The following is a 14,249-nucleotide window of genomic DNA, read 5'->3' on the forward strand; positions in this document are numbered from 1 at the left end:
TTAGATGACTAAAAATGAAAACTGTGCACTGTGTACTACACCCACTAAAATAAAGGAAGATAAAGTCATGTAAAATAAATTCTCTAGATTGAAATATAAGATAAATATTATTCCAAATATTTTAAATACACAGAAATAATTCTATTTTATTCTAACACTGAAAATACACACTCATAAGTAGATTCTAGATGGTGCATATGTTGTACTATAAGTACTTTATAGAAAATTAAATTCAAACTTCTTTATTTATCCACTCTCTCTATTAAGAGATTGCCAGATTCTCATGTTTCTTTATATAGTACTTACTGTATGCATCACACACTTATTTATGCTTTACTTATTGAAATTATTTTCATATTTATGGCATTATATGTTAAGATGTAATAACAGTTTGCTTTTACAAAGCAAACAATAATGAGTTCTTGATCTAATCCTCTGGCATTCAGAATTGTATATCTGTCTTTGTTCTTAAGGCTCTTACTTTAAGCTTAGGATTCTGAATCTCTCTAATCTTAATTAAGTAATCAGAATACTGCATGTATAGCCAATAATTTCCCTCAAATTCTATAGTTAAATGTTTTTCACCAAATTAAATTAATTCTACAATTCTCATCAGAACTTTTAAAGTCATTATGTGAACTCTCAGCAGGTGAGTACAACAGTGAGAATATTGTAGCCCAAGTGCAGGCAGAAAAAAGAATGCCATAGATACATTTGTAGAAAGGAATGAAGATAAAAAGAGACCAAAAAAAAAAAAAAAAGAAAACACTGGAAATAATTAAGAAATGAAAGAAACTGAATTCCCACTGATAAATTCTGAGAGTTGTTTGTTCTGCAGGTCTCATCACTCCACATGAAAATCAGTGACATTTTTCACCCTGGACATTTCAATATCTTACCTGGAGCCACAATTAAATTTTATAAAAATCATTCTTATAATTGCAGAGTATGTCACATATACAATACATAACAAACTTGGAAATAATGAAATAGTATAATAGGCCTAGCATGAGTAATAAGCATGTGAGAACAGAGGATTGGCATGGTCAGGTTGTGAACTAGAAACTTTACAATTTTAAACAAATTAATTCAACATAAAGGCCAAAAAAATTTGCTTTCAGAATATTTGGAGTTTCTAGTTTGCTAGTAAATTCTCAACAATTATGAAATTACTTATATTTTTTTGATATTTTTTCTTTTCTTTTCAAAATAAATATACATCCACATTCACAAAAAGAAAACAATTACTTACTCTGTAAATCTACTACTGCTAAAGTTCATCTTATACGTGATGTATTTGTATATTTGATTCAGTATAAATTTTTAAAAAATGTGTTTATTTCTGTTTTACCGGCCAGACAGGTTTCATGTTGAAAGAAAAATGTAGGATAAAATGTAACAAGTACTCATTCAGTGTTCAGAAATGTATGGCTTTTCATTAAGTGGACAAACTTTATTATAAGCATTATAGTTACAATGATATTATAAAAATAATATAAAATAAAACTTTTGGGGACATTATTTTTCAAAGAATTATAAATTTGAAGCCACTGAAAACAGGATCACAAATGATTTAATTTTGCTGTGTCACCCAATAGTACATTTTTACAATCCATTGCCTCCAACTTTGAGTAACATGGAATAGGCTGATGTTGGTGGCAAAATAACAGTTCATTCAATCTACAACACGTTTGACACAATAAAAACAGTCTTTAATTTAATAAAACAAAGTTTACATGTAATCTAAAAATATTTCAAAATTCACTGTTTCATTATTCTAATGTGAAATTAGTAAAACAAGTTATTTGTAATATTGTCATTGCCTCATTCTGATTATAATGAGGACATTAACCTGTATACCTGTATTATATATCACTTGAAATACTGTCAGAAGTCTAGCACAAAGCACCTTTCCATATCATACATCTTCCATTTCAGTGATTTTAATTTTCCATGAAAAAGTACATGAATGATGTGTACTTAATACACAAAGACTTCTATTAACTGTGATGTAACTATCATTAACCATAGACATTCAAATACACACTAAAAATGAAAGCATAGCATCTACTGTTTTTAAAGTTCAAAAACATCAGTATTTCCTTGTCAAAAGCTGCAAAAATTATACTTTATTACATTTGCATCCCACTTTGACCAGAAACTATATTTTACATGTCATTATAACCCTCAAAAATCTCTTTTTTAAAACTGACATACAAATGAATTATCTATTTTAACAGGGTTATTCTCTATACTCAACAACCTGGTTTAAAGAAATGTGTGAATGTGTTAGTGCCTCAGTGCATTGCCCTGTGAGTCCTCTGGTATCTATTTAGACTTGATTCTTGATTCAATGTGTTCTGAAATTTATTATACCTGTAAAGTAGAGTTAAGTATCAATTCTTTGTTGTTCTCTAAGGTATACCTTTTGCATAAATATTTGTTCACATTCATTATATTTGTAAGGTTTCTATCTATAAAAAATTTTGTGATATTGAACAATGTTTCAGAAAATATTGGAGCATTACTTTCAGTGTAAGTTCTCCCACATCCAATAAGATCTCTGTTATAACTCAAGGTATTGTCAGCACTCTACATTATTACTGTTTACTTAAGTATAAGTAGTGTTGTGCATTTTAAAGCTGACATTTTGGGAAAGTACTTCCAAAGTCCTTACATTTATCTCACTTTTATCTAATATGAATTCTTTGATGAGAAAGATGTAAAGAATTATTAAAGACTGTCACAATTTTCACATTTGTAGAATTTTTCTCTGTTATTAATTCTTTCATTTAGATTAAGGTGTGAGCACTGGGCAAAAGCTTTGCCACATTCCTTACCTTTGTATGGTATCTCTTCTGTATGAATTCGTTTATGTAGAGTGAGGTCTCTGAACCAGATAAAGGCTTTGTGACATTTTTCACATATGTATGATTTCTTTCCTGTATGAATTGTTTTATGTAGAGTGAGGTCTCTACACTAGATATAGGATTTGCCACATTCTTCACATTTGTATGGTTTCTCTCCACTGTGAATTCTTTTATGTAGTGTAAGGATTGAGCGCTGGGAAAAGGCTTTTCAACATTGTTCACATTTCTAGGGTTTCTCTCCAGTATGGATTCTTTTATGAGAAGTAAGGTGTGTGCACAGGGTAAAGGCTTTGCCACATATCTCACATTTGTAAGGTTTCTCTCTACTATGAATTCTTTTATGATGTGTAAGGTTTGAGCAGTGGGTAAAGGCTTTGCCACATTCCTCACATTTGTAGGCTTTCTCTCCTGTATGAATTCGTTTATGTAGAGTAAGGTGTGTACACTGGATAAAGGCTTTGCCACATTCCTCACATTTATAGGCTTTCTCTCCACTATGAATTCTTTTATGTAGAGTGAGGTTTGTGCACTGGGTAAAGGCTTTGCCACATTCTTCACATTTGTAGGGTTTCTCTCCAGTATGAATTCTTTTATGTCGATTCAGGTCTCCAATCTGGATAAAGGCTTTGCCACATCCTTCACATTTGTATGGTTTCTCTCCACTATGAAATCGTTTATGTAGAGAGAGGTGTGTGTACCATGTAAAGGCTTTGCCACATTCTTCACATTTGTATGGTTTCTTTCCACTATGAATTCTTTTATGTTGAGTAAGATGTGTGCGCTGGGTAAAGCCTTTCCCACATTCTTCACATTTGTATGGTTTTTCTCCACTATGAATTCTTTTATGTTGAGTAAGGTTTGAGCAATGGGTAAAAGCTTTGCCACATTCTTCACATTTATATGGTTTCTCTCCACTATGAATTCTTTTATGTTGAGTAATGTGTGTGCGCTGGGTAAAGCCTTTCCCACATTCTTCACATTTGTATGGTTTTTCTTCACTATGAATTCTTTTATGTTGAGTAAGGCTTGAGCAATGGGTAAAAGCTTTGCCACATTCTTCACATTTATATGGTTTCTCTCCACTATGAATTCTTTTATGTTTAGTAAGTTGTGTGCACTGGGTAAAGCCTTTGCCACATTCTTCACATTTGTATGGTTTTTCTCCACTATGAATTCTTTTATGTTGAGTAAGGTTTGAGCAATGGGTAAAAGCTTTGCCACATTCTTCACATTTATATGGTTTCTCTCCACTATGAATTCTTTTATGTTGAGTAATGTGTGTGCGCTGGGTAAAGCCTTTCCCACATTCTTCACATTTGTATGGTTTTTCTCCACTATGAATTCTTTTATGTTGAGTAAGGCTTGAGCAATGGGTAAAAGCTTTGCCACATTCTTCACATTTATATGGTTTCTCTCCACTATGAATTCTTTTATGTTGAGTAAGTTGTGTGCAATGGGTAAAGCCTTTGCCACATTCTTCACATTTGTATGGTTTTTCTCCACTATGAATTCTTTTATGTTGAGTAAGGTTTGAGCAATGGATAAAAGCTTTGCCACATTCTTCACATTTGTAGGGTTTCTCTCCTGTGTGAATTCTCCTATGTATAGTCAGTTTTGGGTAGCAGTTAAAGAGTTTTCCACATTCTTCACACTTGTAGGGTTTCTCTACAGTGTGAAATTTCCTATGTCCAAGAACGTTTGAACTGTGGGTATGAGGTTTGCCACATTCTTTATGTTTGAAACTTTTCGATTCAGTATGTCTTATCTTAGGTTTATTTAGATTTGAGGATTTGCTAAAGATTTGTATACATTTATAATATTTGAAGATTTCCCTACGGTTACTTGACAAACATTGGGTAAGACAATTATAACATCCTTTCTGCCTCTTACACTCACCAACACATTCCCAGTCTTTTCTTAACTGTACATTTTCAAGGTCACAGCTTCCATATAGTCTCATTATTGATTTCTGGAATGAATCTTTTGTGACCTGCTCTGGCAATGGGTCTTCAGTGCAATGGGAAGACATTTCTGAAAGAAATGAAAATAACAAAGTACCTTACTATTTATACTTAGATAAATATAATTCACAATTTGAATATACAAAACTATACCAAGCACATTAGCAAGAAAGTGCAATAGAATACCATAGTCCTACTTCCATCATAGATGAATGAACTTCAAAATATACTTGCAAACATGATTCATTGAGAAATCATAAGTGGTAATATATCATGGCACCCCAGATGAGTATGACACCAAGAACCATATGTAAGGGGAAGGAATATTTTTACATTTATCCAGCAAAACCCCTCCTCCCCACTGATACAGAGTTATCACTTTATCAGTAAAATTCAATTTCCTATATGCCCTTTCTAAAGAGATTCAAACCAATAGCACATGTGTCCATACATCTGGTTTTTGATGGCCTTTGAATGGCTGGTTTCTATCTTCCATGACAACTCTCTGGGAAATATATGCACATATCAAAAATAAAATTCTGCAGTATTATATTGATGGTGCAAAAACATTTAATTATGCTATCAAATTTGAAAGTCAAAATAAAAATGCTCATTCCCATATGTTCATTGACTTACAATGTAAAAAGACATAATTATTGACATCAATTTCATAAAATTGAGGGCAGATGTAAAGATTATGAATTTTTGTATTCAATTGAAGTTAAGTAGTTATCAGTTTAACATAAGTTGCAACTTCAAAAGATTTTAGGTAATTCTCACAGTGAAGAGCAGAAGAATGTTTAAAGAGATACACAAAGGAAGGTGGCCCAGGAACAAAATATATCACTAAAAATCAGTAAGGTGCAACGAGAAGAAAAGGAGAGAAAAGAAAGAAAAAATAGTGACAATAGTTATATAAAACAATAAATAATAGGGAAATTATAAATCCGTTCCTTTGAGAAAATTATGCAAAGTTATATACTAGTATTTCTAGTCAGAAGACATGGGTAAATAAAGGAATTTAAAAATCCAACTATATTCTCTCTAAAGAGACTTGACTTCATACCTGCTGAAAGTATAGACAAGAAGTGGCAGGAAATAACAAGATATACCAAGAAAATGTTAAGCATACAAGAGCAGTGGAGTTCAAAATTATATTAGGCACATTACGTTTGAAGTGCAAAATGGTATAGCTTATAAAATATACTTCAAGTCAAAATTGCTACAAGAGATAAACAAGGACATTTAATATAAAAAGAGGTCATTCATTGAGAACCCTTTAAATATAATAGATATGTCTGATATCTGTCTATACCTCACATAAAGGTTGTCAAATATATAAAAAACCACGGACACAATTGAAGCAAGAAACGGAGAGAAAAATAATAGGATACCATTGTATTCCACTTTTAATAATAATAAAGCCAGTCAAGTTACTAATAAGAAAACAGGAATTTGAAAACACTAGAGAGCAATTAGACCTCACAGATATATAGAGAACACTCTGTTGAATAATAGTAGAATATACAATATTCTTGATAGCTCAGAAAACTTTCTTCCTACAAAACTCCCTTTTCAGACACAAAACATGTCTTAACCAATTGTAGAAAACTGAAATTTTACACACTTTAATTTCTGACCAGAAAGGAATGAAACTGTAAATAAATAACAAAAAAAAAAAAAGAAAAATTCAAAAGTATAGGAAAATAAACAACACACTCTTGAACACATTCTTGTTCAAGGGAAGAAGACCTAATGTTGTGAAGATGTCCAAAGTGATCTACAGATTAAATGCAATTCCTTTCAAATTCTCAATTTCATGTTTTCAAAAATAGAAATAGCACCAAATACCTGTCAATGGGAAGATCACAAGCTAAGGCCATCCTGCTGGAGCTGGGTGAAAATGCACCCCTGGCACTGAAAGGGGGGCATCTCAGCATAGACAATTCCATCGTTGACTATAGTGGCGAAAAGGTGTCATGGTCTTCCTGTAGTACTATGAAACTGTTGTTTGTGTGCCAAACCACCCTCCTCCACTTTGAGTGTAGCACCAGCTATACTTTCAAAGGCAGCATTGGCTGGCATGTTGCACCCCATTGCCCAAGGCAGGCTCTGTCACTCAGTCCAGCTTTTGCTGGAAGTGTGCTACCCATTGCCCACGGCAGGCTCAGTCACTCAGTACAACGTGCTTTGGCAGTTGCTATGAGGTGAGTGTGGTCACACATCTATGAGAACCTTGAACCAAAATTAGTATCTGAGATGCATGGAGTGTAGTAGATACAGAGGAAGGGGTGTCCAGGTGTAATGATTCTGGCTCTCGTGTTGCTCTTAGCACACTCCCATGGGATGAGAGACCTGCATCCCATTGTACGCCTGAGGCAACTGGGTGAGGGAGGTCAAAATCCCTTACTCTTTCGCTGGGCTCTAGAAGTCCTCTGATTTTGTTTATGTGAGTTTTGAGCTTCTATCTTCCTCTCTCTCAACTGCTCACTACCTGCTGTTAGTGTCCTGGACTCCACTTATTTCTTTCCCTACTGTCCCCTGCTGATCAGGAATCATCTCCCACTCCCCTATGTTCAATCCTCAACTGTTCTACTTGGAAGGTCCAACAAGCCTTGATTATCATCAGTCATTTTGAAGTCTCCTTACACAATTATTTCTCTCACAGAAATATAATACACTTTCACATATAAAGAGCTGCGGAAATTACAATTGTCATGACTAATTACCTAGTGAAGATAAAACAACTATTGACTGGAAACCAAGAAAACAAATATGTAAATTTCAAGCAAAATATACATCATTTTTACTCATATGGGCACCCCAATACATAGAGAATTATTTTGGCAATGGATGAATGGCTATTTCTTTTTAAAATATTAACCCATAAAGTGTTAATGTGAGCAGAATTCAGTATCGTCACACAAAATTACAACATAGAGTTAAAAACAAAGACAAAATTAACTGAACTTATCACAAGATTTCAGGCCATGCATATGATTCAGAAAACTTGTCCCACATCCACAAAAAATATAAATCTCCAGGAATCAACTCTTAAGAAATAGAGATGTTTACTGTATCTGAAAACAATTAAAAATAATCATCTGAAACATGCTCTACAAGAAATTACAGAACACTGCCAACACAATCTGAAAAATGATGCCTGAAGAAAGTGAGATATTAACAAAACATAAAAAGTATAACAAGAGCCCAATAAAAATTGTAGAGCTTAAGTATACAATTAGTGAGTTAAGAAATTCACTGGACAAGCACAGAAGCACACTTAATGAAACAGAAGAATCAGAAAGTTGAAGACATTTCATGTATAAATATTGAGTCATAGAAGCAAAATTTTAAAAGGGAGACAAGTAAAGATGGATAAAGGGATTTATTGGACACAGTCAAATAGATCAATATATTTAAGAAAGACTCCTAGAAGAAGAATGTAGTGGTAAAATGGAATAAAGATTATTTGGATAATAAATCAGCAGACAATTTTCTAAATTTCATAGTGATAAAAAATATAATACCAACTAAGAATACCTCACCTAGAAATTTTTTTCAAAACCAATACAAAAATTAAATATTTTCCAACTCAAGCAAAATCCAATGGTGTTCATCTCCACTAGAATAGCCCACAAGAAAGTAAAGGGAGTCCACTATGATGAAAAATAAAATGATGTTGGGTACCATAATAAACACTTAAAAACATAAACCTCTGGGTTAAATATAAATCTATAAACAGATATAGAATTCTATATGATCATGATGGCTCATAAACCCTCATAATTATTCTATAGAATTAAAAATAACCAAAAGCACAAGTGTGAAAAAATCTGTTCTCATATATAAAATTAAAAAAAAAACATGTCATTTGTGACATTAATAACAAAATGTGGCACTCTAAGACATGTGGGTTTAGTATTCAATTGAAGTGAAGTTGTTATGAGATTAAGATATATTGTTATAGCAGAAACAGTCTGAATTTCTGTAGGATTGCCTCTGAAACCTATGAATTGGAAATTATTATGCAGACAATATGAACATCTGTCCCTAGTGTTTCTAGCATTACTGAAACAAATCCTAATATCTCTAGTATCCCCCTTTATAAATTACAGCAATGAGGCAACAATAGGAAATTAAAACATGGAGCTGAGCATGGTGGATCACACTTATAATCCCAGCACTTTGGGAGGCCTTGGATCACTTGAGGCCAGAATCATGAAACCAGCCCCAGCAACATAAGGAGATACCTTTTTTTCTAAAAATATTAATATCAAAAATTAGCTTGCAATGGTGTTTCACGCCCATAGATAGTCATAGCTACTTAGAAGACTAAGGCAGTAGGATCACTGGAGCATAGAAGTTTGAGGTTGCAGTGAGCTATGATCAGCCGGCACTCTGGAAGTGGCAGCAGAGCAAAATTCTGTCAAAAGATGGTTAATGTAGAGGTCTTCTAAATACCTACAGATATTCTCATATCCCACCAAACCATAGAAATACTGACAGATAATACAGTCCCTTATAATCCATGACAAGAAGATTGGCTCTTATTGAATTCTAAAAATAATCAGTGAATGGGTAGATATTAAGAGAGTTTAAGAGCATGGGACAGAAGATGTCCTTCTATAAGGTAAAGAGAAACAGGCTTCTAAAAATCATTTCCAACCGAGCAGAATATTCCAAAGCACTTTTTAATATCTGCCTTCCTCTTTGAGTTTATCTCTCTAACATTTGTTATCTGCTTCACTGAATCTCACCTACCTGGATATTTAACTGTTGTTTCCTCTTTCTTCATAATCCAGGGCTCTATCCTTTGCTCCAAACATCTGATCAGCTCTGGCTTTGGGACAACAAGACCTGTTTTGTAAGAAAAAAGTTCACATTACTCTTGCTGAAGTCTTTCCAATTACTAATTCAGTACTATCCTTAGTAGAGAGAACATTATAGAATATTCTAGAAAATTCCTTTGAAACATATTGTTTTCTCATAGACCCTCTTGAATGATAAAAAATTATTTCTAATTTATGACTAGAGCACCAATTCCCACTAGCACCACATAAATAGGAGGTGGAAATTCTATTCTAAGGTGCAGGTAATAATTATACACCCTGATTTCTAGAGTAACTACTAATCTAGTGTGAAATTTACATATCAGCCCAAGAAAGGGAAAGGTTCAAGATGAGACATCTAATGATTTTATGTTATACACCAAAAATCTTCAAATTTTCTTTAAAATCATTGATATAAAATTCATTCATGTAAAGTAGAAACTTCTAAGAAACTATTTACAAAAATAAAATAATGACCTTAATGTGGAATAGGAATTCTGTATATAAGTGATCCTCACCAAGGGAGACCAGGTTTCCATAGTTCTCTAACATCACATCCCTATATAAATTCCGCTGAGCGTTGTCAAGGCATGCCCACTCCTCTGGAGAAAATTCTACAGCCACATCCTGGAATGTCACCATCTCCTGTAAAAAGACACATATTTCCCAAGTGGCCACAGAGAGAGTTATTCATTTGACTACAAGGAAAATGAGTTGTGAGAACTGTTTCTGACATATGAGAGACTGGAATTATCCAATAAGATATTTTTTAGCACATTGATATTCTTTCACATATTCTCTTATTTACAGGAATGAGGATCACTAAAGACGTATCAAATTGTGTGCATATGATTCTGCTCTGGATAATAAAGTGTTTAATACAAAATTAAGGGCCTTACAACAGTAATGTAAGTTTATGGGTGTTATATTTACATCATATCAATAAATTGTGCATATTTCTCACATAGAGAAAGAAAGAGAGTTAGAAAGTTTCACCTAATTTTACGAGTACAATAAAGAACTGGAGATTTCGTTAAAGGACAGACTCTGATTCAGTAGATCTGGGGTGAGGTCTGAATCTCTGCATGTCACATGATATAACTACTGCTAACAATGCTTCTTGCCTAAGGAGAGTATTTTGTCAATATCTAGTAAGTGGTATACTTTGAATATATCTCAGTTCATCTGAACAGAACACAGATAATAGCCCTCATTTTTTAAAGCAATCTATAAAAAGATATAAGAGCTTCCAGATTAAATGTGATGGCTCATGCACATAAGTCAGTAAATCTCCACAAGACACTTATTGATAAAGAAAAAAAACCAATTCACTTTATATTGGATGACTCTATCAGAAAACATCTTAAGCTAATGAATGAAATTAACATAACTTTAGTGGAACAAATTGGTGGTAGTCACTGTTGCAAAGAGGAGGATACAAAATCACAGCTGGGATGGTAGTGGTCAACAGTATGTAACCATGAAGAATCATCATATTTATGCAAATTTCAGATGTAGATACTTCTCATGTTTTGTTATATTTAATAATGTATGTAAATACTTTAGCATCATACAGAGCAAGTCTTTTATTTTATTTTTTTTCCATAACTTTCTGGTTATCCTAAGCAATCAATGTTATCTCTTTCTGAACTTTCCTGATAATATTACATAGAGATGATGAAGCATCCAGATCAAACTTTGAGAGTATATGTTTCCCTTCCTCACTCAAATCCAAAGACTATCCCATCCCCAATGGGAATCTAAAACATCACACTATTCTATCTTGACCTGTCAAGATGGGAACATTTTTAATATTAAATGTCATACATTTCTTATGAAACTTGGTTATTGTAGTAACAAGCTTGTGGGAGAGAATGTACAGCAGGCTCTGTTATATAGGGGAGACAGATTTCCCAGAGAACCTTGACTATCATAAGAGGAAATAAAAAAATGTAGTTACAAAACTTATTAGGTATATACATCAGAAGTAAAGGTTTACAAGTTCAAATAATTGACGTTCTACATGACCTTCTGGAAGAAATAGTGGACACAACCGCTATTCTGAGACAGTCTTACCTGAAAACCAGCCATTTTTTCTTCCTCTTCTCCTACACTGAAATTTCTTTTCAGGTGAGATTTTGTAAAACAATTAGAATTAAATCTTCAGAGTGCTCTTAAAGGAATCAGCAGAATTTCTTCCCTTGTTTCCACAAGATTCACCAGCAGGAGTAACATAAAATGCAGAAAGGCTACACTCACTGATTCTTAGTCACAGGAAAGATTCAGCTATGATCAGATCCTTCATGGAGACCAAAATGTGAGGGTATCCTGTCTTTTCTTTCAGTTACCTCCCCCTGCAACAGGTGCCAGGAGTTTCTGCAACAGGAATGCGAATCTGGACCCCACAGATCTGCCTCTACCAAACTCAATAGAGCAGAACTTGTGACTTCCCTCTAGAACAAAGGCTAAACTCAATTCTCATGAATGTATGCAGGAGTACTAATGCTTGACCCTGGTATCAAATTAGAATTATTTGGGGCACAATTAAAACCACATGGATGTTCCCACCCAGCCCAACAGGCAGGTGATGGTGTTTCTTCAAGCTAGCCAGATTATCCTAATTGAAAGCCTGTGATGAGTGGTAATTACCTTAAAATTGTCTCTGAAACATCAATGTGAATATAAATCACGTGGTACTGTGGGCCTCACTCTAAGAAATGTGGTCTGCTGTGTGGAAGGGGTACATTAATTGGGTTCTTTGTCTTGTCCCCTTTTAGTGCTGATGTTGCTCAACCTAGATCCATTATTAGTAGCACTCAGGTAGAAACAGCAAGCACAGCATACATACTGCCTTTTGCCCAACAGTCATCACAACATATACTTAATACCAAAGTGAAGAGCAGGATAATGCAATGTCTCCTGAGCATGTGCTATGTGTTCAGAAGTATGGTTTGTTGCACTGTGAAGAAGCCTTTACATTATTTGATTTAATCCTTATTATACAAGAGAAGGTGAGTAGTAAGTGTCCAATAATTTATAGAAAAATTTAGATGTGGTGCCAGCCTTTCTATTCTTCCCACACAACTAAAATATGACACTACACAAGATCTAGAAAATTGTTTTCACTCACCGTAAAAAGGTCCTTTCAAAGTCAACTTACAAGTCCATGATGATCTCTTACACTGCAGCATATGTCTCCCTGAGAATTTGGTACATCCTCAGTCTAAAGTGTGTCCCTGTCTTGCAAATTCCAGGTAGAGTCTATGGCCATGTATATTTTCGATCAAACTTGTGTAGTCTTTGCTTATACAGAGAGACAAGGAAAACAGAAAGAGAAATTCCTCTTTGGAACCTGCTCTAATGCACCCTGAGGAACCTCAGACCTTGGATTCAGAATTCAGAGCTTCATATTTAGGTCTCTAGAGAGGCATAGATTCAGTAGCACTCACTGCACATTTCCTGACATTTGGGAAAGAAGACAAGACAGAAATGGAGTTTATGTGTCCAACCCAGTGCGCATTATCTTGTTCCAGTTTGTGTCTGGGCCCCATGGTCTCTGAATCCATTTCAATTCTAAAGATGTGAGATTTGTTTAGAGAAAGGGTAGAACTACTTATTATCCTATGAAAGTGTATTCACAGGAATCTGGTCGAAGTATGCTCTGGAGGGACAGTAGACACTAAAGAGGCCTAGAGAACTTACTGTGTGCAGATGTGGGGACAGTGAAACTCTGTGCTGCAGAATTGCAGGTTACAGAGTGGAAGCTCAAGAAGGAATCTAGTGTTCAAAGCCCTTCTAATTTAGAAGTGGTGGGCACATTTTATGTTTATGTTGCATTTTTGATTATGGGAAGTGTTCAGGAAATATTAAAACTCAAGACTCTCCAAATAAGAAAACCTCTCCACAAAGTTAAAAGAGAATCGATATAAATCCCTTTTATTACTCAATTAAAGCAGAATATGATGTGCACACTGCAAATTCACTGAGAGATTTCAAAGGCACAGCTAAAGTCTTTATATAACTAAGCAAATTGTATGTATGTACAATTTTATGTATGTACAAAATGTATGTAACTAACTTTTACATACATGTTATCTGGATAAATAATAATTAGCTTTGAAGAAAGAAGAAAGAAGACTTGGCAGCCCTATTTGTCATAAAGAGTACACCGTAAACTTACTTGGTAATTCAAATAAAAAACAAGCTTCTGAAGTCAATGCAGGAGGAGATAATATTGCAACTTAAAGCTAGGTGCTCACTGAATTTAGGACCCCATCTTCACATGGAAATTGTGGGATAGGGAACTATTTTCCTTGATATTTCATTGTAAAGAGATGTTTCTCAGTTTCAGAAAAAGCATTTCTTAAAAAAAAAAAACCTTTTTAAAAATCTTTCAAAAGGATGTACAAATCTTAGGCAGATAGTATTTCTGGTTCTTCTCAGGACAATGGTGTCCTGTTTTGGTGCTGTTTCCAGCAATTGCTCCACCTGGGGAGATGAATAAGGCTGCCATTCCATTTTGGTGCTGCTCCACTCTTAATTGTACCCTGAGCCACTTCTACACCTGAGGAAGGAGGGAATGCTTT

At 34.2% G+C, this 14,249-nt stretch overlaps 1 protein-coding gene across 1 annotated transcript in view; it reads right to left on the reverse strand.

Annotated features, from left to right (window-relative positions):
- LOC142866370 (uncharacterized) overlaps positions 1-6,928 on the reverse strand; it is a 46,206-nt gene extending 39,278 nt beyond the window's left edge. Inside the window, 2 exon segments of the mRNA XM_075999744.1 lie at positions 4,767-4,901; positions 6,856-6,928. Of these exon segments, the coding sequence (XP_075855859.1) occupies positions 4,767-4,901; positions 6,856-6,928 (208 nt within the window).
- Between the last annotated feature and the right edge of the window lie 7,321 nt (positions 6,929-14,249).

This window comes from Microcebus murinus, unplaced genomic scaffold, assembly GCF_040939455.1.
Source record: "Microcebus murinus isolate Inina unplaced genomic scaffold, M.murinus_Inina_mat1.0 scaf004_hap2_Mmur4.0, whole genome shotgun sequence".
NCBI classification, from domain to species: Eukaryota; Metazoa; Chordata; class Mammalia; order Primates; family Cheirogaleidae; genus Microcebus; species Microcebus murinus.